The following is a 27,866-nucleotide window of genomic DNA, read 5'->3' as shown; positions in this document are numbered from 1 at the left end:
TTTACATTCTTTGCCAACCACTTCTGATCTTTTTTCTTTGATGAAGCAAACAGGCAAGGAGTATGTTCCCTCTAGAAAGATATCTTGAAAGAAAGCTATGCTTTTCCAAGTGTTAGGACTTTGATTCTGCACAGCAGGGAAATAGTTTTATATAAACTTGGTTTCTCTGGCAAAACTTGTGATTGAGCAGCTGACTCTTGGCAGAAGTAACTGATTGTATGTCTAACCTTCATGGCTGGGTACAGAAAGTGTCCATGAGTTTCAGACAGAATCTTCCTAGATGATCTGACTTATGCGGGACTCTCTGGTAATAGAGACCTTTTATCCATTTATTTGGGAGAGTGCTTGCGTGAATTTTCTTTTTATGGAATTTGTTTTCTTCATTTTCTGTTTTTGCCCTTGACCTCCTTGTATGTTTATTTTACTTGTTTATATCAGATTACATGTTTCTGTCCTTTATGTCTGAGCTGATGTTACTGAAGGTGATTTCTGCACATGAGTATCACTTTAATAAGTCCTTTCACAAGACATGCAGCTGAAAACTAATTTTTAGTCTTGAACCAAATGCTACTTACATCTTCATTCTATTTGGTTGTAATGCAGCTTCTTAAATGTAGTGCTTTTATCTCCTGAATTGGTTTCTTTGAATTATTTTCAGGATAAGAATCCTTTTCTCCCTCTTGTCTTCAGGCCTGCATTTAAAATTAATGCTGTTTTATTATTTCCCTTCATGTTGTAGAGAAAGTTACTATTTTATTCGTTTTTTCCACTTTGCCATTTGTTCTCAATTTCATTTGAATTTGGTGATCTCGGGTGACTTTGGCCTGCAACAGCTCGAAGCAGGGTTTTCATTGCTGCCTATAGATTGAGGTCAGTCCTCGGCAGTGAGAGCACTGAAGCCGCACGACTAGACCTCAAGGGACCTGTGGCCAGTGACAAGGCCCTGGCCCGTCAGCTGTGTAGAAATGAATTTCCACATAGAGATGGAGAGTAGTGAAAGAAGTAAAGTGTTTTAATAAACAGCCCTCCTAATGGAAGAGAAAGAATACGTGTGGACAGACACACGGGTAGTCTCAGAGAGAAAGTCGTGCCCTCATGGAGGTTTGAATCCCTTTTATGGTGCATTTATTCTGAGTTTCCTTTGGCCAGTCATCTTGCTCTGCCTAGTTCTGGGTCCATATTTGGTGTGTCTCAGGGTCCTCCCATATGTGCACACAGCTCTCAGCCAAGAAGAATTCTAGTAAAGGGGCCTGTGGGTAGGTTGATATCACTTACTAAAATGTGATGTCCCCTCTCTTTTGATCTCCAAGGGGCCTTTCTGTGCATATGTAGTCAGGGAGATCTCCTTGACTTCAAGAATGAGAAATATGTGGTCCCTATCTCTTACCTGGACAGGGCTCATCTCCTCTCTTGCTCCTGCTATTTTAGAGTATCTGTCCACAGGGGAGAAACCAGCTGTTCACCCTGAGGCCCATCTAGCTCCTGCCTCATTGGTAGTGAGGAGTCTAACTTCCTATGTTTTTTTTTTTCCCTTAGCAAGTGGCTTACAAGGAAATTCTAGAAGTTGATTCATTCAAATCAGAGCACACCTATGGCACTGGGCCAGAAAACAACGTTTCTGTAATGACCGCTTGCTAAAGAGGGAGTTGGAGAGAAGGTGCTGGTTTCCTCCCCCGCTTCTGCCCATGCAGCCCTCTTCTCCCAGCCGCATCGGGTTTGCTCTGAGATGACTGCGACGAGGGTTGCTTCCCTCATATGTCAGGTCCTGTTGCGTCGCTGTTTCCGCTTCCTCAACAGTGCTGTGTTATTCTTAGTTGCCATGCTAACTGAAGGGTTGCCTTTCCTTTCTACATTTTATATAATACTGCTGAGGGTCCTATTAAAAAGTATTATAGCGTCCCTGGTGGCTCAGTTGGTAAAGAATCTGCCTGCAATATAGGAGACCCAGGTTCAGTCCCTGGGTCAGGAAGATCTCCTGGAGAAGGAAATACCAACCCACTCCAGTATTCTTGCCTGGAAAATTCCACGGACAGAGGAGCCACGACTGAGCGACTAAACCACCAAAGTATTATAGAAGGTATTATGTAAAAAGTATTGTACATGACTGTGCTATAGTGGGTTCTTATTGCACGCCTATGCAAACAGCTCTTAGTTTACTTTGAGCATACCTATCATCAGTACACTGCCTATTTTTCTAAGTATCACTTTAAGCAACGAGAAAGCACTCCAGTAGCACACACTTTTTTGTTACTTTATCAGAGATACTGATAGTCAAAGAGATTTGTGGTGTTTTCTAGGACATCTGATTAAACATCATGAAATACTAATTAAAATGACATCAAATGAATAAAAAAATGGCAATATTTGTATTGTCTTGGGACAAAGGGAAAGCAAACAGGTTTGATGTAAGACTGAGAGTATGGTTTACCCTCTAGAAGGGTAGAAATTTGTGCCCAGCTTGAGGGAAATCTGGAGGAAGGTTATCTGCCAGTATTAATGTCTTCACCAAGTCTTAGAGCAGCCTTAGGCGTCAACCAGGGAAGCCGAAACTGTCAATCATGACCCCATGATGGTCTGTATTAGCTTTACTGCCAAGGTCAGATAATTAGATTCAGGATGATATAAGAGTTTCTGTAACCCCTTGAATATCATCATAAGTGGCTGGTATGTGATGTAACTTTTAGATGTATGGGAGAAGAACATACCTTATCCTCCCACGGCAGGGCTATCATTCAGTTGTCTGAAGGAGGTGATATTTAATATGAAGAGCTTCAATTAAATTATAATCTGGTTGGTCAGTCAAGCATCAAAGTCTGATTATTAGATTTTTGTAGTGTGTTTTGGAGGGAGGTAAGAAGGAGAAAGGGTGGCATTTGACATCTGAAGTTGAGAGGAGGGTGACTGGTAAATGATGCCACTGATTTGGTTGAGTAGTAGATACAAGAGAAGGCTAGGGATCCAGATGGTGAGTAGAATGCTTTCCAGTCTTGCTGACTTGATAGCGTTGCTGAAGAAGGACATCCTTTCACTTCAGTGGGGTTGGGACAAAGCAAAGAAATGCACTGAGCTATTTTAATCACAGCTGTGGTAGATGTAGGCGTTTCTACATTGTAGGATTTGGAAAGTTCTTTTTTAAAAGCATGATTGACCTTGTTTAAATTAAGGAGCCAGATCCTCATTAACTTGTGCCCATGCTTAGTTCACCATATGATTCGTACAGTATTATTTTCTTATATCATTTTTTGCTATTTATCTAAAAAGTTTCCTTGCCTGATGCAAAATAAGTGTGGGATCAACGTGATGTTCAGAGCCAGTATTTACTTAGTTATTTACTCTGAGCATGTCTAGATCCATGCTGACCATCTAATTTCTAGACTCTTCCAGAAATTTCTAGACCCTTCTAAACTATCCTTGCTATGATGTTTCAGAATATACTGCTTTATGTTACTGTTGTTCAGTCACTAAGTCAGGTCTGATTCTTTGCAGTCCCATGGACTGCCACACACGAGGCTTCCCTGCCCTTCACTATCTCCCTGAGTTTGCTCAAACTCATGTCCATTGAGTTGGTGACACTATCCAACCATCTCATCCTCTGTCGTACCCTTCTCTTCCTGCCCTTGATCTTTCCTAGCATCAGGGTCTTTCCCAATGAGTTGACTCTTCACATCAGGTGGCCAAAGTATGTTACAGTATATACTATGCCATTAAAAATCTAGCGGCCTCAGTAAAATCACTTGACTAAGTGGTTCCCATATTCCATTAGAGGAAATAAATTCAAATTCTTCCAAATGACAGGAAACAATTACAGTAAAGTACAAGTATTTTTGCATTGCCTTTCTTCATCACTATTGTCAAAAGCATAATTTAGGTATTTACTATAAGCATGGCACTGCTCTCAGTGTTACACACTTTTTTCCTGAGCCTCCTCAACTCTGGGATTCTGCATAAATTACACTTCTACATTTTACACTTTACTAATATGTTGTCATTAGAATAAAGCTGGGACTTTGTAGATTTGGCCACTAACCTAGGGACAAAGAGGTATAGGATATAAAAAATATATAATCAATTTCTTTCCTTTCTGGAGGAAGACAGGGCAACTTTACTTGGAGCATCTTGGCATTAAATAAGAAAATAAAACCTAACTGTAGTTATATAGTTTACATATTTCTTAAATTCCCTTGATCACTGCTTTGGGATCATCCACATGTTCTATGAGTTAATATTTTTGTTCAGTTTAATTACATTGAATTATTTTCTGAAATTAAAAGGGGCCGTTCACTGAATTCTCCAGCATTGCCTCCTTTGTTGACTGCTGGCAATTTTAAATTAAAATAATTTTTCTTTATAATTTCCATACTTAGGAAGTTTAGCATTGTCTACATCCTCCCTTGGGCAGAACTAAAGAGCATAACTTTTGTAAGGTAGTACATCTTTCCTGAGATTACTTTTCTTAAAACAAGACAGTTGCTTTTTCTGCAGGCCGTTGCTTGAAAAATAGACTTAAATATATCTGCCAAAGCTTTGCCTGTATATTTGACTGATTTTTTAAAAAGTTGAAATATATCAGAAAGATCTCCTTTCCACCTTAGGAGCTTTGTCAGTCTTTAGACTTGGTAACATCTTAATCTTGGATTGGAATACAAACTTAGTTTTCTTTAATATTTTTTCTCTTCCAGAAAAAAATGAATATGGCCTTTTAAAATTCAGCCTTCACCTTTGTGATCAGAAAAAGGAAATTTAATTATATTTCTACCTTTGCAATGTCTACTTCTCATCAATAAATTATTTTTCTGTCAAGTAGAAACCCTGTTTCTCTCATGCTGTGACCTCCAACCTCTTCCATCCAAGTAGCTTCCATTCATATGAGGCACTGGGGCCCTTTCCCTCTTCTATTAATACATTGGCCTCACTTACGTATATATTTTTACATTTTCTTCTGTAACTTTTTTGGATTTACTTAGTGTTTATTGTCTTGTAGATACTATCTCCCATTCTTTTTTCTTTTTTGTTTACCTAGGGTGGAAATTGGATTGCTTTCATTTCCTTCCTAGGATTTATTAGCATAGATGACACAACCCTGGAAGGTAACAGGAACAGTGTTAATGCTTTCAGTGTTTTTATTCGTGACTTTTTGTGGTTCCAGGTCCATTCAATGAAAGAGACAAAGTGGTCAGAAAATCTTGGAGAATATCCTGTCATAATAAAACAAAGTGGAATTTAAAGACAGTGGTAGTGAACCAGAGAATCAGATGCTAAAGACAATTTTAGTCATTCAGTCATTGACACATAAAACAATTTTAGTACAGTAGATTATTCTTTTGAGAAACTTAGTGGGGTAAATAATCCAAGATGCAAGATGACTTCCTTCCCTTCATGGAAAGTGCTCAGTTAGCCTCAACTTGGGCTGTGGTTTCAGAGTTCAGAAAGAATCCATAGAGGATAGAAACTTTTCACCTGCAGAAACAGGGATGAATCAGAGAGAAAAGATGGGGGAGATGGAATTTAAAAATCTGAGTTTCAAAAGTTCTTTTTCTCTGAGACACAGCAGGGAATGCAGACAGTTTTGTGGATGATACTGGATGTTTTCAAATGCAGAAGGGACAGCATCATGTAGGGGAATTTTCTTATGCTCGGTAAAATGAGAGAAGGTTACTTGCTAAAATGGAGTTCAGATTGAGAGCCTCCATCTTGGATGATGTTTGCCTGGAGAAAAGTCAAAGAGAAACATGGGGCTTCCTGAGCAGTGGTGGTAACTCCATACCTGACCAAGTCACTCTCTTGCTTGAAACCTTAGATCAGAAATCTTTGACTAGCTAGGAAAACACAATGATTTTTCTTTCTTGGTTTGAGTTTATTTTGTGATTTATCATGGAATGCAATAGGAAAAATAGGGACAAATAAAATTGTATCAATTAACTTCTTCTTTTTTTTTTTTTTTTTACTTTCTCCTAAGCTTAGATTACCTGGAAAAGGGAATGGCAACCCACTCCAGTGTTCTTGCCTGGAGAATCTCAGGGACAGAGGGGCCTGGTGGACTGCTGTCTATGGGGTCGCACAGGGTCGGACATGACTGAAGCGACTTAGCAGCAGCAGCAGCAAGCTTAGATTGGCATCCCATTTAACTGTGAGAGCTCAGCACCTTCAGTGTAGTCAGGAATACAGGGTGTTTTTTAAACCACCCTTGATATTCATCCCAAATGCAATTTTGTACTAGTTGTGAATCAGGGAGGTGGTCAGGCCCCACTCCACCTAATTGCCTGCTTTTGCAGCATGCTTGGTCAGTTCTTGTCATTTTCTGTACACCATTGTGCTTTCCTTTCTACAGCACCTTTGAGTAAGGTGCCTTCACCTAACCAATGGCCCCTGCCCTTTCACATGTCTCTCGTACTTAACTGAATTGTTTTCATCTTTCAAGACCTTGGCTTAAACTTGCCTGCTTCATAAAGCTGTCTAAAATTATATCTAGTCTCCTTCTCTCTGTCTCTGTGAATGGTAAATTCTGCTCAGTTCAGATCTTTATTTTCATATTTCTCCCTGCTTTCTTAGGTAGACTGCAATTTCTTGTGGGAAGAACCATATCTTCTGTTTCTTATATCCACTCACCATTGTCTAGTACCAGGCATGCATTAAGGATTAGTAAATGTTGGTGATTGTAAAACTGGTGTTTTATTTTCATATGATGACTCCAATAATTGGTATTTAAAATATGTACACTCCTTAATATTTGTCTTTTATTGTGCTACTGCAGATAATGGTTGTTATAATAAAATGTTTCTGGTGTTCTAGGTCCTATTAATATACTTTGTTAATTTAAAATATTATTTTTAATTTACATTTGCTTTCTTTTTTTTTTTCATTTTCATGGTCTATATGTGATTGTTCGGCCCCTACTCATGACTCCTAAGAATGTCATGGTAACCTGTCAGAGAGTTCTTGGGTTAAGGTGTTTTTACCTCTCATCTCTGAAATTAAGCTTCATTATGATATGCTCCGTCAGTCTTTTTTTTTTCCAGCAGTTTATCCCTGATAATAAAACGTTGCCTGCTGTGCTCTGAAATTTTACCATTCCTTTTTCTATGGGCCATACAAGGTCTGATACATTTAGCATAAGGAAATGCACTGTTACCTGTTATTGCTTTTCCTTTCTAACTTACTCGTTAATTATTAGTAATGCCATAGATCTTGTGATTCTTTTTTTCTTTTTTGGCTGCATTGGGACTCCCCTGAGGCATGTGGGGGCTTTTTCTAGTTGAGGCACATGGACTTAGTTGCCCCATGGCATATGAAATCTTAGTTCCCCAACCAGGGATTGAACCCACATCCCCTGCATTGGAAGGCAGATTCCACTGGACAACCAGGGAAGTCCCAGATCTTGTAATTCGGTTGTTATTGGGAAGTGGTCATTTGCATGACTCCTTGAAGCCAAGGAGCTTTTTATGAGGTAAAAAAGTACCAAAGAAACATTTAAGTTGAATAACAAATTTATCACAAAATAATTTCAAAATGTATTTCTTATTTTTGCAGAAGAACCAAATGTATTATGAAGCTATACGGAACATAAAATGAATCTTTGTGTTTATTTTAGGACTCGAACATTTTAAGTCCAGTGCAAGATGGAACAAAGAAACCTCAGATTGACAGCAATAAGAGCAACAACTATCGGATTGTAAAGGAGGTCAGCAACTAGCTTTATGTGGGTTTATATTTGCATGGCAAAAGAGTTTTGCCTGTTGATTATATTTAATATTGTATTTTCTATGGTTAATGATTTTCTTCTTGTTTGGAAAGATTTTGATTAGGCTCAGTAAACTCTGCGTCCAGAACAAAAAGTGTCGCAATCAACATCAACGATTATTGAAAAATATGGGAGCCCATTCAGTGGTGTTGGATCTGCTGCAGATACCATATGAAAAAGTGAGTTTTTAGGTTCGGTTTTCTTTTTTTAATTTTGAGGCAATTTCAGTATAGCAAAGTTGTAATTAATATTTTTCCTAAACCCTTTGCAAGTAAATTACCAACCTGATGCCCTGCCTCCCCTGGGTCCTTTAGTGTGTTTTCCCTGTGAACATCACCCCATAACACCCTTCCAGATTGAGAAAGAACATGGCACTCTGCTGCCATCTCATCCTCACAAGCCATTCACGTGCTCCCATCATCCTAACCACGTACTGTTTGACAAAAAGATCCACTTCAGAAACAGGTGCTGTTTGGTGTCATGTCCATTTAAACCTCCTCATGCTGGACCTCTCATGACCGGGACACTTTTGAAGACAGACCAGCTATTCTGAAGACTGGCTCTTCATTTGGATCATCTGACTTTGCCTTATGATTCAATTCAGTTATGCATCTTTGGCAGGAACGTTACAGGAGTAACACTTAAGTTTTTCCCACTGCTTCCTATCAGACAGCGTGCAATTTTGATTTGCCTCATGACCGGTGATGTTTACTTGGGTCACTTGATAAAGATGGTGTCTGCCAGAATTCTCACTGTGAGCCACTCAGTTTTCCTCTGTTGTAAATATTTTGTGGCACAATTCTTTGAAACTAAGTAAATATTCCATTTTTGATTAAAATTTCTTTTTTTTAACCTTTTAAGTAATTTTTTTACATTGGAAAACAGTAGCTTTACAATGTTGTGTTGATTTTTGCTGTACAACAACGTGAATCAGCTATAAGTATACACATATCCCCTCCTGTTTGAGCTTCCTTCCCCGTGTATCCCACCCCGTAGGTCATCACAGAACACTGAGCTGAGCTCCCTGTGCTATATACTGCAGCTTCCATTAGCTGGCTATTTTTATTAAGCCTTTGATTTATTCATTTATGTATTTATTTATTTTAGTATGGACTCATGGATGTTCATTTCACATAACAGATTATATTAGGTTTCTATCATTATTTATTTTGACTGTCCCAAATTGGGCCAGTGGAGCCCCTTTGGGTTAGTTGCCTGTCCTCTAACATGGCCTCATCAGTCTTTGAGTGATTCATCACTTAATTGCACATTAAAATGTTCCAAGCTCACCTTGCATTTTTCTTGTTTCACCTGGAATTAGCTGTTTCTTTAGGAAGCTCCAGATCCGTTGGGGGGAGAATGGTATTTGGGAGAAAAATTCTGAGAACTTAATGTACTTATTCCTGTAGGGGTTTTGCTTCTTCAGGTCCTCTAAGTAGACAGATCTAGAGGATATATGTGTGTGTGAATATAATTACTCATTTATTAATATACTGTTTATAACTCATCTTCCACCATCACTGCTCCCCCTTCCTCCTTCAGGCTCTGACCTCCATCTGTGAATAGATGCCCTGTTTATCTCTTGGAATCCAACCATGCCAGGCTATATACCCTTCCCACTTGGACTTTTCACTTCTCTTATTGATTGCCCCCTGTCTGACTTAGTTGGATTTTAATATGTATATTTATAAGGTGGTATAATTCAAACTATGTTAGAGAATACAGTAAAAGAATTATTGAAAAGCAGCCACACGTATTAACTCCTTAGCATTTATAATTCAAATTATTATGTCTTTGATATTGTAACACAGGCATATGATATGTAATGAAGTCCCTTTTTCTAAGAATATAACTACAGTGTTGAGTGTTTTACTACTACTTTATGTTTGTGGGTTTTCTATTTTATTATTACATTTTTATTGAAATATTACTCATTTACAATATTATATTAGTTTCAGGTGTCCAGCAGAGTGATTTGAAATATTTTTAAAATCACAAAATGATGTCAGCATACAAAGTTATTACAATATTATTGGCTATATTCCCTGTGCTGTACATTACCTCCTTTGTTTCTTTTATAACTAGTTTATTTTATAAGTGAAAGTCTGTAACTCTTAATCTTCCCCACCTATTCATCCCCTCATCCCACTCTACTCTGGTAACCATCAGTTTGTTCTCTGTATCTATAAATCTGTTTCTGTTTTGTTTGCTTGCTTGTTTTCTCTTTTAGACTCCACAGATACGTGAACTCATGTAGTGTTTGTCCTTCTCTGATTTATTTCAGTTACATAATACCCTCAAGGTTCATCAGTGCTGTCACACATGACACGATTCTGTTCTTTCTGGCTAAGTTTTATTCCATTGTGTGTATATCTATCTATCTATGTGTGTGTGTGTATACATATATGTATATTTCACATCTTCTTGACCCATTCTTGGAGACTTAGTTTGCTTTTGTATCTTGACTGTTGTGAACAATGCTCCAGTGAACATGTGGGTGCATATATCTTTTTGAATTAGTGTTTTTGTTTTCTTCAGAAAAATACTCAAAGTGGAACCTCTGGATCATATGATAGTTCTGTTTTTAATTTTTTAGCAAACTTTATACTGTTTCTGTAGTGGCTATACCAATTTATGTCTCCACCAACAGTGCACAAGGGTTCTCCTTTCTCTAAATTTTCAGCAACACTTGTTACTGTTTTTGACAATAGTCTTCTAACAGGTGTGAGTTGATATCTCACTGTGGTTTTGATTTACACTTCCTTGATAATTGGGCTTCCCTGGTGGCTCAGCTGGTAAAGAATCCCCCTTCAGTGCAGGAGACCTGAGTTTGATCTCTGGGTTGGGAAGATTCCCTGGAGAAGGGAATGACTACCCACTCCAGTATTCTGGCCTAGAGAATTCCATGGACTTGCAGAGTTGCAGAGAGTCAGACACAACTGAGTGACTTTCACTTTCACTTCCTTGATAGTGATGTTGAGCATCTTTTCATGTGTTTGATAGCCATCTGTGTGTCTTCTTTGGAAAAAAATGTCTATTCAGTGCCTTTGCCCATTTCTTTCTTTCTTTTTTTTTTTTTGATGTTGAAATGTATTAGTTTTTGTGTATTAACCCCTTATTAGATACATCATTTGCAAATATCTTGTCCCATTCAATATTTTGCTTTTTTGTTTTGTTGATAGTTTCCTTTGCTGTGCCAAAACTTTTTAATTTAATCAAATCAGGTCCCATTTGTTTACTTTTGCTTTTGTTTCCCTTGTCTGAGGAGACATCCAGAAAGTGTTGCTGAGACCAATGTCAAAAGTATACAGCCTATATTTTCTTCTAGGATTTTTATGATTTCAGGTCTTAGATTTAAGTCTTGAATCCATTTTGAGTCTGTTTTTGTGTATGGTATAAGATAGTAGATTCTTTTGCATGTAGCTGTCCAATTTCACCAACACTAAGAAGTTCTCTTTTCCCCAAGGTGTATGCTTGTCTTCTTTTTCATTCTTTCCTGATACATTTTCTCCAGTCTCTTCATCAGCCTAGAATATGTAAACCAAGTGATTTTTAACTTGCATCACCTAAATTTTGAATAAAAGGTTGAAAAATTTTCCTACACATCACTGAAAAGCACATACAATGTGGTATCATCTCTCTCAGAGCTCATTCCTAGGTTAATTGACCACATGCTTTTGGGTTTATCTCTGGGTTGTCTGTCTGCTCCATTGATTTATGTGTCTGTTTTTGTGCCACCATCATACTGTTTGAATCACTGTAGCATTGTAGTATAGTTTAAAATTAGGAAGCATGGATGTCCAGCTTTGCTCTTCTTTCTCAAGATTGTTTTGGATATTAAGGGTCTTTTGTGGTTCCATATAAATCTTAGAATTATTTCTGTGAAAAATGCCACTGGTTTTTCTCAGCTTTAATAACTAGATTGTTCATAAACAAGCAAAAAAAAGCATAAGGTGACAGCTTCAAAGAAATACCAATTCTAATAGAATTGCCCCTGCCATTCTTCTGTACTGGCTGGCTTTTCTGTGTGAATTGAGTGTTCCTGTAGCTGAAGTTGCTTTGATGTTTTTTCTCTATGCCTGGACTACAAACGTAAAAGAAAATACTAGTATATTTTGAAATAAAAACTTCCTATTTTCAAGATGGGAATGGAATTTTGGAAATAATTATTAGTCTAGTTAGTTCATCCCTATTTTAAATATGAGGAAATGAGTCTATTAATGATCTTAGGCTGTTGGTTTAGTTATATATGGCATAAAATTTAGATTCTCAGATTAGGAAAAAAGAAAACAATAAAATGTTGAATTATTTTAATATAAACTGTGACTCCAAACATAAATCCATTTTGTTTATCTGACACTGCCACATGACCTAGCCTAAAAAAATTTTAGATTGTTTCAGTGATATTTTAAAAGATAACTTCTAAGAATTGCATTCTTTGTGAGTTTTGACACTCAAGTTTCTTATTGAAATTTTTATTAGAAACAAAGTACTTTATCATAGGACTTTGGGAAGACAGTGAATAAGGAAACGACTTAAGAGTATGTGTGCTAAGAAAGAGGGGACAAAGAGCGTCAGGGAAGAGGAGCGAGGAAAGCGAAGAGATAAAGGAAAAGAATGAGATGGAAAAAAGAGGCAAAGTAAGTAGCAAAAGAAGCAGGCACAGAGAAAGGAGAGCGGAGAATAGAGGGAAGGTCAGAAATACTGGGTTGGCCAGAGTTTGTTCAAGATTATTATAAGCCGCTATGCAACAACCTGAATGAACTTTTTGACCAACTTCAATATGTGTAATTTACAGAGTGGGGAAGAGAGGGCAGGTGAGTGGAGAGAAGAGGGAATGAGAGCAGGAGAGAAGGAGCAGAAGGAGCCAGAGGAGGAGGGATAAATGCCTGGAGAAGAAAGGGAGGAGCTGGAGAAACGGGATAGAGATGATACAAGAATGAGGAAAAACAGAAAGCAGAAGGATCAGGAAGCTCCAGGTACACTGAACCACTAGAAGAAGGTAAATCAAAGAGACGGCAGGAAAGAGAGGGATTGGAGGATGCAGGGCAGAAGGGAACAGAACTGGGGAAAGTGAGGAGGCCAGAGAGAGAGGAACCGGGGACAGAGGCGGTGTGGGGACAGATGCAGGGGAGAAGGGGCAGCTTTGTACAGCAATGGGAAATTGTAGTGGACAAGTGGGAAGATTGAGGAGAACGAGAAATGGACTGTGAAACAAAAAGGGGAGCAGAACAGCTAATAGAATGAAGATGAGGGGAGAGACATCTGCAAAATGGGAAGAGGTGTTGACACAGAAAGGAGACCATAAAACAGTGAAGAAAACAGGAAAAAATGCATGTGTAAAAAAAAATATTCTTTGATAGTATTTTTGCTCTGTGTGTTTCTCTGTATCATGTTCTACTTTTTAACTTCCAGAATGATGAGAAGATGAATGAAGTAATGAATCTGGCTCACACATTCCTGCAGAATTTCTGTCGGGGAAATCCACAGAATCAAGTTCTCCTCCATAAACATCTGAATTTGTTCTTAACCCCTGGTGTAAGTATTTGAGTGACTTCTAATACTTATAGTATTTGTAGTAAAGTGTCCATGTCATTTCTTTTAGCAACATTAATGGATAGAATTTTATTCATCTTTGTGCATGTGTGCGTGCTAAGTCACTTCAGTTGTGTCCAACTCTTTGCGACCCCATGGGCTGTAGTCCGCCAGGCTCCTCTGTCCATGGAATTCTCGAGACAAGAATGCTATAGTGGGTTGCGATGCCCTCCTCTAGGGGATTTTCCCTACCCAGGGCTTGAACCCGTATCTCTTAAGTTTCCTGCATTGGCGGACAGGTTTGTTGCCACTAGTGCCACCTGGGAGGCCCCATATTCGTCTTCATCACCTCATTTTATTCCTTGTAGGGGCTTCTTCTCCTGAAAGTGAGTATCTTTCATTAAGGGAACATTTAAAGAAACTTGAAAAATTACACAAATCTCACCTGCAGATGGCAACTTCATTTTTATGTACAGTTAGGAAAAAGATAAGGTACAGCAAAGACTAAGTGTGATGCCACGAGTAAATAAATATGAAAAACTCAAAGGTGGAGTTACCTCTGCTCTGTAAAACATGTGTCAGCGAATATTAAGGAAGAGCCATGTTTGAATAGTACATGATTAAATTAATCTCAAGAATACTGTTGCCAACCTGTTGACCTTTATAATAAGCTCCCTTTTCCAACTAAATTCCTTTGTGAGCTCAGTTTTTTTTATTTTTATTTTTTAAATGCTGAATAATCTCATTGCATTTTGTGGAAGAGAAAACTCACTACAATTTTGCATAAAATAGAAAACTGATCACAAGCCGGGTAATATGGTCTAAGTATTACTGTAAAATAGAAAACTGATCTTGTCAGAATTATAAGGGCACATTCCTTTTTGTGTAGCTCCTTGAAGCAGAAACCATGCGGCACATCTTCATGAACAATTACCATCTGTGCAATGAAATTAGCGAGAGGGTTGTCCAGCACTTTGTGCACTGCATTGAGACACATGGCCGCCACGTGGAGTACCTAAGGTTTCTGCAGACGATTGTCAAAGCAGATGGTAAATACGTGAAGAAATGCCAGGATATGGTAATGACCGAGGTATGTTCTCAGTTTGCATTTTACCAGCTTCACATAAACAGTATGCTCAAATACGTGTTTTCTGTTAATTTTGAGTGAAAAAAATCCCCCAACAACATAGGTTTGGAAAATAATTTGAGTACAGCTCTTAAGCATAAATGTATTTTGCTTAGGTCTAGGGAAGTGACATATCATAAGGTGATGTTATAATTTTCTAGGAGTGTATTTTTCTTTTTGAGCCTTAATGAATTTATGTATTTTAAAAAATGGGTAAAATCCTATGAAATGTTATAGATTATTTAAAATGAAAGTGATTAAAATTTATATTTTTAAGTTTCAAAATATAACAAAAATGGATTAAACTCTGCTTTTCGAGTGCCTTTATTACTGTGTTCCTGTAATCCTAAAATGGATGTTCTTTGCTACTATTTACAGAGGGCTTTGAAGGAAATGAAATTAATAGAAATTATCTGTCAGTGATTTTTTACATTTGGAAGCTTAGCTATTCATTCAGTCAGTTAAAAACTTAAGAAAAGCAAATGGATGATGTACTCCATTTATTTTGCCCTCTTCATTATGATATTTCTCACGGAGCCAGATTTATACAGTGAATGAGTTACTTACTAGGAACCAAGTGATACTTTGGAGAATGCATGCCTGTGTGCTCTAAGTCACTTCAGTTGTGTCCGACTCTTTGCAACCCTATGGACTGTAAGCCTGCCGGGTTCCTCTATCCATGCTATTCTCAAGGCAAGAACGCTGGAGTGGCTTGCGATGCCCTCCTCCAGGGGATCTTCCTGACTCAGGGATTGAACCCATATCTCTTATGTCTCCTGCATTGGCAGGCAGGTTCTTTACCACTAGCACCACCTCGGAAGCCTACTTTGGAGAACACTTTGAGCCTATGTGGTGGGTAGATCATTGCCCTGTGACCTAATGTTCTCTAAAGGCCTGGATGGATTAAAGCAGCTTTCAACCATCTACAAACAGTTACTTAGTGGATTATATTGATTTGGGGGAATTTTCATAACTATACACTTTAAATTTGGGATGGGAGTAATTTCTGTATTGTTACAATGTGAGTCCCTCTTGCCCCATAAAAATTTCAAAGTTAATTCAGTGTAAAGTCCTGAATTTTTAATGTAAATTATTGTTATTAAACATTTAAGGAACATTTTAAATTTGTGAAATTTACCTATCTGTATTTGCATTCATAATAGTTCTCCTTTGCCTAGAAATGTGGCAATTAATTCGATTTTGGAAAATCATCATGGAAAGAATTAAAATGGGAAAGCAGCAAATAGTTAAGCAAGTCCAAGGGCATTTATTAGGTGATGTGTTTCTATATGTAAAGAAATATTTATAATTTTATGTTAATATATACATTTTTGACACAAATACATTCTCTTTCAACAGAACTTTCCGTGTAAGCCAGTTAATTGTCTTATCAATTTAAGTATGTTATCAATTCAAATAAAATAGAGAAAAAATTATGTAATCTGTGTTACCTACCAAAATATTTCCCACTGGGGGTAGAAAATTGGTACTAGAATAGACAAAAAGAATTGAGGCCAGCGCAGGTCCTGACCTGTCTGTGGTTTGGGGTTGCTATCTGCCTCATAAAGCAAAGTAGAGGGTTTGTCTCCTGGGAAGACAAAAGTTGTCTTCTCTGCAGAAGCCTCTTACATAACTAGCCTGGGCATCTTCCAGGAATAGGAGGGCAAGAATTGAGACTTCATGAGGCTGGGTTTTCAGTTGAGGGAGAGAGAGAAGATAGCAGTGATAGTCTGGAGTGGAGTGTTATTACCTCCAGAACTCATCACTGTTAACTCAGCCAGGGCTTCACGGCAAAGTAGATTCCTTAATAAAATAATACTGTTTTCCCCCCAAATAGACAATAAGACATTATGGTGATTTAGCAATAAAATTACATCCTGCTGGAAACTCCACTTTAGTTAGTTTGTTACACAAACAAAACAGGAAGGAAAATTTATTTCCTAGAACCCCCTACTTATTCATTCTTTGTCTCTCTCTCTCTTTTTTTAAGCTTGTGTTTTTCTTTTTATTTTTCTGCTTTTACCTCCATCCCCTGCTGATATCCACAACAAATAGAATCTGCAAATTCCTGTAGAGTTACATTTGGTTATGTGTACTTGCTTACTTATTCCATCACTGTTGAAGGGGATGGGGATATTTTAATTCTTAGTAAAATGAGACTTATGAGATTTCTCATACTTGGCGATGGCATCTACCATTTGAAACTAAAGAAAGTAACTTTATTGGAATATTTTGCAGGTTTAATTTCAGTGGCTAACTCATTGAACAGCTTCCAGTCATCTCAATGCCATGTACCTCTCCCATATCTCCTCAACTGGTTTTGATGACTTTCATAATTAATCACTTCACACATGAATACAATCCTTTTGCCATCCTGCTTTGGTATAGTTCTGCTTTTGCAATGTTATCTATGTCTTTACAAAGATATACACGTGTTTCCACATAGACCAAGCCTTTGGAAATAACTGCAAGGATGAACATTTGGACTGCTATATAGACTCTCTTATTATCATTTCAGTTGATAAATGGGGGTGAAGATGTGCTGATATTTTACAATGATAGAGCATCATTTCCCATCCTTCTCCATATGATGTGTTCAGAGAGAGACCGAGGGGATGAGAGTGGCCCCTTAGCCTACCACATCACCCTCGTGGAGTTACTGGCAGCATGCACAGAGGGGAAAAATGTCTACACCGAAATCAAGTGCAATTCCCTTCTGCCCCTGGACGACATAGTGAGGGTGGTGACCCATGATGACTGCATCCCTGAGGTAAGCCTGGCAAAAGCTTAGCAGCTATAAAATTGTTTTCAATTTCTAGTAAGTACCAGAAGTCCTCCTATGGTTATTTATAATGAGATAACACACTTAGTCACAGAATAGTACCTAGGTATATAATTAGGCAAATTTAAAAATCATTAAAACTTACTTTTTTGTTCTACAAGGGACTATGAAAGTTGATAAGCCTTTTAAGAGTATAGCCAGTGTTAGTTTTCTAGACATTCCACTATAGAAATTTCTAGGTATGGTATTGTGATCAGACTTAAACATTTACTTGTAACTTCTAGTATGTTTTGAGCATAAAACAGGTGCTTTATGAATAATTCGCAGTCATCAATAGAGGCTAGATTGGTGCTGCAGGACCACTATTAGATTCTCTAGGTTTACCTTTGCTTTATGGAATAGCAGCTTTCTTGGAAACATGAACACATATTTTCCTTTATTCATACATTGCCTACCCTCCATCCTAGTTTGGCATGACAGGCAGGGAAAAAACTCATCAGAGACTGGTTGTCTGCCAGGTGCATTAATGAAGCTTCCAGGAATGTATATGACAATAATTTCTTTTTTTATACTGTTCTACTGTATTGTTGCAAAGTTTATAAATATGTGATATGCTAAATCCAAACATTTTAAATCACAGTAACTTTAAAAGATACCAGGTTAGGTTAATTTTCCTATTTCCAAATAGTCCTGCATAGTGATGGACTTGAAAGTATATTTTTTATGAAATTTTTTAGGATTGCTAATACCTCAAACCAAGAGTACTTCATGCCTTGATTGTTTTGAAGTAAGGTAGCAAAGAAAGGAAGCATAGTGTTGTGGTTAAATTGTGGGTTCTGTCTTTATTTGAAGTCCTGATTCTAGCCAGTCAGTTCTCTCTGACATAGCACTCTAACCTCTTATATTCACCTGCTTCACCTCTCTTCATCCTTTAAATCCTGATTCAAGTATTACTTCTTCAAAGAAGACCCTCCTGGCTTCTAGTTTTAGAGCCTATGAGTCTACAATTTGAAATTTGACATTTGAATTTTATTGATTAACAAATGTCTGTAGTCTTTTCATTCTTTACCAAGATAATGAGTTCAGTGAGAGTAACAGCTGGGTCTATTTATAGTTACCATTATATTCTCTAAGCCTGGACCTACATTTAATAAATATGTTTTGAGTGAATGAGTGACTGGGTTGAGGAATGAGTCAGAATCTTGGATCGGTTACTTCCTACCTGTGTGACTGACTCCAGCAGGTGACTTAACCTTTCTCATTGTCAGTTTACACAATTTTGAGTATAATAACTATAGTCCATATCTGGTAGAATTGCTGGGGAATTAAATTAAGATATTGCAGAATCTCCGGAATGCTGGAGAGTCTGACGCCTCCTTACCCTGTAATGCAGCCTTGACACAGGCACCCTGTGGTTGAAGGTTTTAGACCTCAGTCAAGTAGTGATAACTTCTACGGCCATAAAAGCTGGCCTTGTATTCCTATTGGTTCTAACTTGGATTCTATGAATCCTCTGAAACTGTTTATCTGATTTTTTTATATATGTGATTTTTACTGGGGAAATTTATAGCCTTCACCACATTTTCATAAAGAGAAAGAGGAAAGACAAGGAGAAAAAAGAAAGAAAAAGACAAGAAAAAAAAAAGAGGAAAGAAAAGAAAAACAAAAACTATTGTCCTATGCACTTTAGTAATGGTATATGTTGGTGAGACTCATCCCAGTCTCTTATGAGAAGTTTTGCTAAATCTGGAAAAATACTTTAATACATCTTAAAATAATACCTTTTTTTTTTTTTTGTAAACTGTGAGCCTGATTCTTCTCAGAAATAGCAATTTGTTTTTGAATGGCAATACATTATTATTTACTCAACATATTTAAGTGTTGTATTAGATCTCTCTTGGTTGCAATGGACAGAAACCTAATTTAGACTTGTTTAAATTTTAAAAGGGAATTTTATATATTGGCTCCAGTATTTGGAAATTTGAAGGATGGTTGTTCAGATGAGTCAAGAGGTTCAAGCAGTGTCAGAGTTCCATCTATCTCTTGTTCCCTTTTCCTTTGTCGTTTTGCCTCATGCCCTTTTTTCTGAGCATAATTTTCCTCTAAACACCCAGAGGCTTCTTGGAGTTCAGGTTTACCTTGTTCCATTTGACAATGAGAGAGAGAAAGAGAGAGAGAGAGGATGAATATGAATGAATGACAGAGACAGAGAAGGGAAAAGGAGGTGGGGAGATGCGAGAGAGTAGAGGGAGGGAGGGAGAGAAAGGGACATTTGTCTCAAATATGTCAAACCTGGTCTACCTGAAGTTCACATTCTCACACCAGTCACTGGGCCCAGGGGAACAGAATACTAGGTCATGTGTTTACCCTGGGTCAGGGGATGAAATATCTAAGTAAAAGAAAGGAGATAGGCATGCTCTCTGGGTAGACTGTAGGAAATAAGAATTTTATTTAACCGTTCCTAATATATATTTAAAAATGAAGAATGCAGAAATAACTAAAAGAAAAACTTACTTCCTTTTATATTTGAAACTTGGCACAGGTTAAAATTGCTTATGTGAATTTTGTTAATCACTGTTACGTTGACACAGAAGTGGAAATGAAAGAAATCTACACAAGTAACCACATTTGGAAATTATTTGAGAACTTCTTGGTGGATATGGCAAGGGTAAGTTCTGCTTTGACCATTAAATGCTGCTTCATGTTTAGTAAGGTTGTTGATGTAGCTTTTGACTAAATAGTATCAAGCAGCTATTAATAGATGAAAACTTAAAATTAAACCCACTATGTTTGGATGTCATGTGTTACATTCAAAAAGTTGTGACTGAGTTTCACAGGACTGTGAGTGAGATTTAATGAGTTAAGGTACACAAAATGCCAGTACAGTGTATATGGCAACAAGGTATTAATTTTCATTTTTACCACTGATTATATTGGTCTATTAGTAAACAGAATTTTAGTAGCCATCTTACATTGGTTAGAGAAGCTGTTTGGCAGAGATCAATTTATTCAGCCTCATGTCAATTACAAACTGTAGGTGGAAGAAATCTCACGATATCTTGACTGTGGCTTTCAGTCAGGTAGGTACTTGACCATGCTGTTTGGGACTTAACACTGCCCACTGTTGCCTATGAGAGTGTGTTCCAGTAATTGAATCATCTGCTGTTTTTACTCATGTCAGCCAAAATGTAGTCTGCTTTTTACTTTGAGTCCATTTTCTCATGTTTGGCTCTTTTTGAGGGTTGGGAAGGACACATGTAGACTGGTTGGCGTTTTCTGGATATTGTCTAGCATATGTTTTTGTTCTGTTAATATTGACGGAATGAATGAAGAAAGGAAGGAAGGAACCTTTGATAGCACTTAATTTTAGTTAGTATATTTTATGCCCCTTCTAAGCATACTGAATTATCAAAATGTCCAAATTCTATTATTTTAGGTGTTTTTTTTTTTTTTTTTACAGGAGGCTGGGGATCTTCTTTAAAATTATGGGGCATACTGTTCAATTAAGGGTTTCACTGATAGAAGATAATGTATAGAACTCCTTAGATGTGTTATGACTTATGGTGGCCTGTCCCAGTCCTTTGGCTTCCTACATTCCTGAGTGCTGTGGTTTACATGGATCTTACTAAGATGTACTGAACATGTAGTGAAGGAGGAGGGTTAATGAAGTCCACACGAATTGATGCTGATTTTATCCATTATCTCACTGCCTCCTTACAGTTCTTTCTGGAAGGAGGAAGGACAAAGGGGATATAAAGAAACACCTGCAGACCCAGACATCCAGGACCAATCTTAGATAATAGAATAGATCACATATTCTAGTCCAGGCACTCTTATATTTAGTCAGGGTTAGCAGGTGGAATGTATTTATTTCGTCTTTGGTGTGGGGGAGTATGCTTGGGCTCCACTGTGTTCACACGTGCGTGAAGTAAAGCAGTTCCTGTTTTACTGTATTTCTGTAGACCTTCAAAGCCACTCGTTACCTTCCTTAGGCGGACCTGCACCTGTGGAGGAGTCATCCTGTCTTACTCAGCACTTACGTACCACTTGTATTTACCCTTGTGACCTTGTGAAAGCGCTTCTAAATGACTAGCCACAAGTATCTCTGGAGACCCTGGAGTGAACAACGGTTTACATGCTGATGGCTGAGGTTTAAAATTGCATGTGCGGGAAGATAGTAAAAATATTGCAGACTGATTTGCAGATTTGCACTGTGCTCTGGACTAAAGATAAGGTTGAAAAGACCAGAGTCACACTCTAGACAGCATGTGCTGCAAAGCTAACAGAATTTTTATTTTTAAACTAAAGAAAGCTAATGATAACTGTCATTGATCATGCTACCTTGGAAACGGTCTTTCCATTGATGTGTTTATTCATAAGGCTAAGGGGTACATTTTTGTTTTAAAGTGTATGTGTAGGCAGGATTTTTATTTTATTTTGATTAAGTAGACATAGTGTTATTAGTATTAAAGGCTCTAAGGGAATTTCCAGATCTTCTTGGTCTATTCAGTCCTTATGTCTAACCACAATAGCTTAACTATACTGCAGAAAGCATTTTTTCTTTCCTTCTTGTTTCCCTCCCTCTTGTTTATGTCAAGCAGGAACTCTTCTCCCCTCATTGAGAAAGATAAGGAATCACCCTTCTTATGTCAGGGAAGGGACAGGAAACCTGACTTTCCATATCTAGGATTTGTCTTTCTCCCCTTGAAGAAAGTTTAAGGAGCTACCACACACTTTCAAATTCGAATGCAAAAAAAAAATATATATATATATATATATATGTAAGTAAGTATAATGTGGCCTTTTAGGCAAATTTTCAGTTCAGTAGAGCAGTAATTCTCATACTTTAGTAAGCAATAGAATTACGTGCAGGGTTTGATAGAACACAGATTGCTGGACCCCACCCCCATAGTTTCTGATTCAGTAAGTGAAAGTCTTTGCATTTTTAAGAAGTTTTCACATGGTCCTGAAGATGCTTGTTTAGGGACCACACTTTGATAATCACTGAAGTAGGGCAGGATTGTTAAGACTAGGCATTTTAGAGGTATTAGCCAGACCAGCATTAAAATTTAGATTCTGCCTCTTTTTTTTTCTTTTTATTTATTTATTTATTTTAATTGGAGGCTAATTAATTTAGATTCTGCCTCTTAATAGCTCAGTTATCTTGTTGGGCAAGACACTTAGCCCTCTGATGCTGAATTTCCTTTTTTGTAAAATCAATACAATAACAAAGCATTCTTTATAGTGTTACTGGGAGGATTCAACGAGATAATGGGTATATAGGTCTTAACACAGGCATGGCACTTAGTAAGAAAGTTGGTACTATCATCCATTTTATCCATATAATGGTAACTTCATTGGTATTATTAAAAGGTTATATGTAGCCTTTAAAGCAATTTCAAGTAGTGTCTCCAAGACCCAATAATAATATGGAGGATGACCTGAATGAGGACCGTCCAACACAGGCGAGACGCAGAAGCCACGTTGGTGAAGCTGGACGGAGGCAACAGCAACCTGACATAGAGATGGACTAAATTCAGATGTTATACAAAGTTATGAAATTCTGGGGCAACTGATTTCCATCACTGAGACAGGTGAAGGTAATCTGGAGGAAAGGCATTTGGTACATTGGACCTGAAGAACCGTAGGATCTCAGGGTTGAAAGAAACTGGCAGTCCTGCAGTTCAGTGTTCAGTTCAGTTCAGTTCTGTCGCTTAGTCGTGTCCGACTCTTTGCGACCCCATGAATCGCAGCACGCCAGGCCTCCCTGTCCATCACCAACTCCCGGAGTTCACTCAGACTCGTGTCCATCGAGTCAGTGATGCCATCCAGCCATCTCATCCTCTGTCGTCCCCTTCTCCTCCTGCCCCCAATCCCTCCCAGCATCAGAGTCTTTTCCAATGAGTCAACTCTTCTCATGAGGTGGCCAAAGTACTGGAGTTTCAGCTTTAGCATCACTCCTTCCAAAGAAATCCCAGGGCTGATCTCCTTCAGTGTTCAGTACCTGCCTGTATATTTCCATTAACAGTGACCTCAGTCTTCTTTTTTGGGGGAGACAACTGGTTTCATTACTAGAAAACTTGTTAAAAGTTCTTATATTGATCCAAATTTTTATGTTATAATTTTTTACCTATTTTTCCTTTTGTAGCAACATAGAATGATTCATTTCAGAAAAGATGTGGGTGTTTGCTAGTCTCCTTGTTAGTGATCTAGTTTGAGATGATAAAGGTATACAACTTAAAGGAACTTAAGATCATCTAGGTTGACCTGATAATTTTGCTCCCAAGTTCCAGAGAGATTAATTTGCTAGCATAGGATATTTTGCCTGGCTGGTAACAGAACTGGAAGGCCTGCGGGTGCTGAATCCAGGGTTCTTCACGCAGTAACTTCTCAAGTATGTTGTGATAGCCCTCATGTCTCCTATTGTTTTCTCCATGACTTCCGGTGGTTCCTCTTCCATTAAGATTTCTGGGCTTGCTTGCAGTACACTTTTGAATTCTCTCTGATTAGTTAGTGTTTTAAACATGGCGTTCAGGATGGAACCCAGTGCTTCAGGCAAGATTAAACTAGCACAAGTATGTATGTGTGTGCACGTGTGCATAGGCTCAGTTGCTCAGTTGTGTCTGACTGTTTGCAACCCCATAGACTGTATAGCCTGCTAGACTCCTCTCTCCATGGAATTTCTTCAGGCAGGAATATTGGAGTGGGTTGCCATTTCCTCCTCTAGGGGATCTTCCTGACCCAGGGATCAAACCTGTGTCTCTGTGTCTCTTGCATTAGCAGGCAGATTCTTTACAACTAGTGCTACCTGGGAAGTGCAAGCCAGCACAAGGCTGATGATTAAAAATTTGGAGAGCAATCCTGTTTGAAAGGCAAATGAAATATTAATGTGGGGTGGCCCTCAGACCACCTTCCACCTTTGCCTTCATGTTTCTCCGGAGTCAGCACCACCAAGTTCCTTTTGTTTGCTCTTCGTAAAGTTCTTTAAAGAGTCCCTTAGTTAGTATCTTTCATATTCCTGTTTGTACTCCCTTGTCTTTTATCTTGTTAAGACCCATGTAAGAAATGTTTTCCTAAAGACAGTTTTTACTAAACCAAATTTGTTTAGTTTTAATTTTTATTATTCTTAAATATTTGTTTATTTGCACTGGCTTGTTTCATATACTTATTCTGTTCTGATTTTCTGACAGAACCAGCATCCATGTCCTGTAAATACACCAGATTTAGACAGAGAGCAAAGCTGTTAGGCCTATGAAAAGTTGTTTTAACTGTCTTTCAGAGAGAGCATTTAACAACAGCCCACTTTGATCTCTGTGTCAGTGCAGCTAAAATCGGTGTTTGTAAGGCAGAAATGCTTTTCTTTGCTTCATAACTGATTGTTGTTGCAGAGTCAGGAGATTTGAGTCCTATTAGAAGGCACATGGAGAGGGGTGAGCTGTGGTCAGTGTTAGCCTCAGACTTTTTTTCCTTTTGAAGATGTTCCTAATTTTGCTATCAATTCCAAGGTTCTCTAATGGTCAACAATACTCTAAGTGATGTACTGGCAGATGAAATTAGACTGAGGAATAACTTAGAGACACACCTGCCACAGTGTCATGTCATAAAACACTGCTTAACAAGACAAATCAGAGTATTTCATTTCCAAGTAGATCACTTGAGCCCCTTTGGCTTACCAAATAGGTAGGAAATAACAGTAAAGATACAATGTATATGTACTTTTAAACACACTTTCCAGGTTCTCTAATTTGATAGCATTGAATAGGTTTTCTTTGCTTGATGAATTGATTCCATAATTTTCTTCATTGTTTTTTAAGTTGAACGAGCCACTGAAAAGCCTCATTCTAAGGCCTTCTTTTTAAGATGTGTTTATTTTCGGTTTCAGCTGTGGGCTACTCTCTGGTTGTGGTGTGGGGGCTTCTCTCATTGCTGGGGCTTCTCTTGTTGCAGGGCATGGGCACACAGGTCACGAGGACCTCAGGAGTTGTGCCTCTCAGGCTCTAGGTGTGCGGGCTCAGTAGTTGTGACACATGGGCTTAGCTACCCCGTGGCATGTAGGATCTTCCCGGATCAGGGATCAAACGCAAGTGCCCTGTATTAGCAGGCAGATTTTTAACCACTGGACCACCAGGGAAGTCCCTTCTAAAAAGCCTGTTGGGTAGCATCACTGACTCAATGCATATGAGTCTGATGAGTCTTAGCAAAATCCAAGAGAGAGTGAAGGACAGGGAAGCCTGGCATGCTACAGTTCATAGGGTTACAGGGTGTCAAACATGAATTAGCGATTGAACAACAGCTAGCACGGCAGGCCAGTGAAGAATCTAAGTATTCTATAAGTGTTATTTTGTGTGTAGCACCAGTCCCTCGCTTGTAATTCTGCTTTTCTTTTCAACTTTCATGATGAATTTATAATGGTGGTGCCCGTGTGGAGCAAACGCTTGTTTGACTCTTCTTCACTGATGACTGGTTGGCCCCAGTCCTGCATAGCACTTTCTGCTCTTCAAGTCATCATTAGCATTTATCATAGTTGATAATCTCCTTGAAACATGACCTCACTTGGCCCGCAGGATATCAGTCCTACTCTCAGCCTTCCACTTCTCCAGGCCACTCCTTCTCAGTCTCCTTTGCTATTTCCTCTGGATCTTCCTAGCTTCTGAATATTGAAGTGTGCCAGGCGCAGACCTTAAACTAGCTCCCTCCTCTCTCCACAGTTGTTTGCTTGCGGTTTTCATCTGCTCTCCTGACGTTAATCCTAGGCTGGTCGAAGCTTGGGTCATTCCTCTTATAGTCTCACATATCTCGCTGCCCACGTGACATCCCCAGTTGGCAATTGAACCTCAAACTCTTCACTCACTTTCATGTCCCACTAAGAATTAATTCCTTTTCAAGTCTTTTGCATCTCAGTAAATGGCAATGCCATCAGTCATTCTAGGCATTCAGGCATAAACATCGTGATGTCATCTGTAAATCTTACTTTCTTGCTCTTAAATTTAATCCTTTAGCAAACTCTGCAAGCTCTAACCTTAAAATATTCAAAATCTGACTACCTCTGAATACTTTGATCATTGCCACCCTGCACCAAAGTACCATTAAGTTTCATCTGTAGCTGTTTTTCCGGCTTCTACTCTTGACCCTTCCCTTCATCTTTTCTCTATACAGCAGCCATAATAATGAAAAAAGAGGAAGAACATTGGTTCAGGTTCCTCCTCTGCTGAGACTCCTCACAGAGTAAAATCAGTATATGATTGGACTCTCCTCTGTTCAATGACCACCCCAACCCCACCCTGGCTTCCCACTGTCCTCTTGTTGTCCCCTTGCCTAGCTCTCTTTTGCTTCTGGTGGCCTCCTTGCTGCTCCTCACATATGGCAAACTCACTCCCTTCTTAGCATCTCTGCATCTGCCTGGGATGTACTCATCTCCAGGTACCCTCCATCCTCATGACTTGTTTGAGGTCCCTCCCCTACTTAAAGTCCCCTTAAAGTCTTCAGAGAGGCTTTGGTTGACTTCCCAATGTTAAGGACAATCTCTTCGTTCTGTACCCTCTTCTAGAGCTTAATTTTTCTTTTTAAAATTTTTACCTATGTATTTTTGGGGGCACTGGATCTTTGTTGCTGCAAGTGGCCTTTCTCTAGTTGCAGCGAGTGCAGGTTATTCTTACTTTTGGTGCACAGACTTCTCATTGTGGTGGCTTCTCTCATTGCTGAGCATTTGCTCTACGTGCTGGGGCTTCAGTAGTTGCCGCTCTCGGGTTTAGTTGCTCCATGCTACGTGGGATCTTTCTGGACCAGGGATCGACCCGTGACCTCTGTTGGCAGGCACATTCTCAACCACTGGTCCACCAGGGAAATACTGCTTCATTTTTCTTTGTACAACTTATCCTTACCTGATTTTTTTTTTTAATGTATTTGTATCAATAAAAGAAGGATAGAGATTTTGTTTGGTTCACTGCTGCATATCTGACATGGAACAGTGTCTTACACATAATAGATATTTTTATTTAGACTGCACTGCATATCTTGTGGAATCCCAGTTCCTCAGCCAGGGACTGAACCTGGGGCAGGGCAATGAAAGCATCAAGTGCTGACCACTAGACTGCCAGGGACCTCCCAATATTTGTGGGATGAATAAATAAATCTCATATGAAGTTAAAAATATTTAAAAAGTGAATCTGAAAAAAGTGTGGTTTTAGCACAGAATTAAATGGGCATATCAATGGAATGAAATAAATAGCCAGAAAGTGATTTGTATTTATGTAAGATATTATGATATAATAACTAATCACCTATTAGTTCAGAAGTGATGGGTAATTTTCAGTGATTTTCAGTGATTAGCAAACTTTTTTTGGTCGAGAGGGATAGTTAATATTTTAGCTTTTCAGGCTCCTATCACAACTCTTATAACAATTACGGAAGGGAAAGGAGCTGTAGACAAATATAAATGAACAGATATGGCTAGATTTGACCCATGGTAGTTTGCCTACTCCTGGATTATTAAATTAGTAATAATAAACTTCATCAGGTTAGTGATTTTTATATATTTTGTTGTTCACTGATAGATCCCAGGCACATAGAACATCCTTGGCATAGAATGAGGGCATTCAGTAAAAGTTGTTGATTTGAACTAAATCAAAATGACATTTGAAGACCTGGCTCTTTGGGATGAAATTAACTTAGTTCCTGTCCTTACA

General features: G+C 38.4%; 1 protein-coding gene across 1 annotated transcript in view; it reads left to right on the top strand.

Moving 5' to 3' along the window:
- The window catches only part of ITPR2 (inositol 1,4,5-trisphosphate receptor type 2), a 594,002-nt gene that overhangs the window by 260,605 nt on the left and 305,531 nt on the right, over positions 1 to 27,866 (top strand). The window contains exons 27-32 of the mRNA XM_040234592.1: positions 7,589 to 7,678; positions 7,792 to 7,917; positions 13,154 to 13,276; positions 14,163 to 14,363; positions 16,918 to 17,169; positions 19,724 to 19,849. Of these exons, the coding sequence (XP_040090526.1) occupies positions 7,589 to 7,678; positions 7,792 to 7,917; positions 13,154 to 13,276; positions 14,163 to 14,363; positions 16,918 to 17,169; positions 19,724 to 19,849 (918 nt within the window). The remainder of the gene's footprint in view (positions 1 to 7,588; positions 7,679 to 7,791; positions 7,918 to 13,153; positions 13,277 to 14,162; positions 14,364 to 16,917; positions 17,170 to 19,723; positions 19,850 to 27,866) is intronic.

This window comes from Oryx dammah, unplaced genomic scaffold (genome assembly GCF_014754425.2).
Source record: "Oryx dammah isolate SB20612 unplaced genomic scaffold, SCBI_Odam_1.1 HiC_scaffold_29, whole genome shotgun sequence".
Taxonomy (NCBI): Eukaryota; Metazoa; Chordata; class Mammalia; order Artiodactyla; family Bovidae; genus Oryx; species Oryx dammah.
The sequence above is the reverse complement of the archived record's forward strand: the minus strand, read 5'-3'. Positions and strand labels throughout refer to the sequence as shown.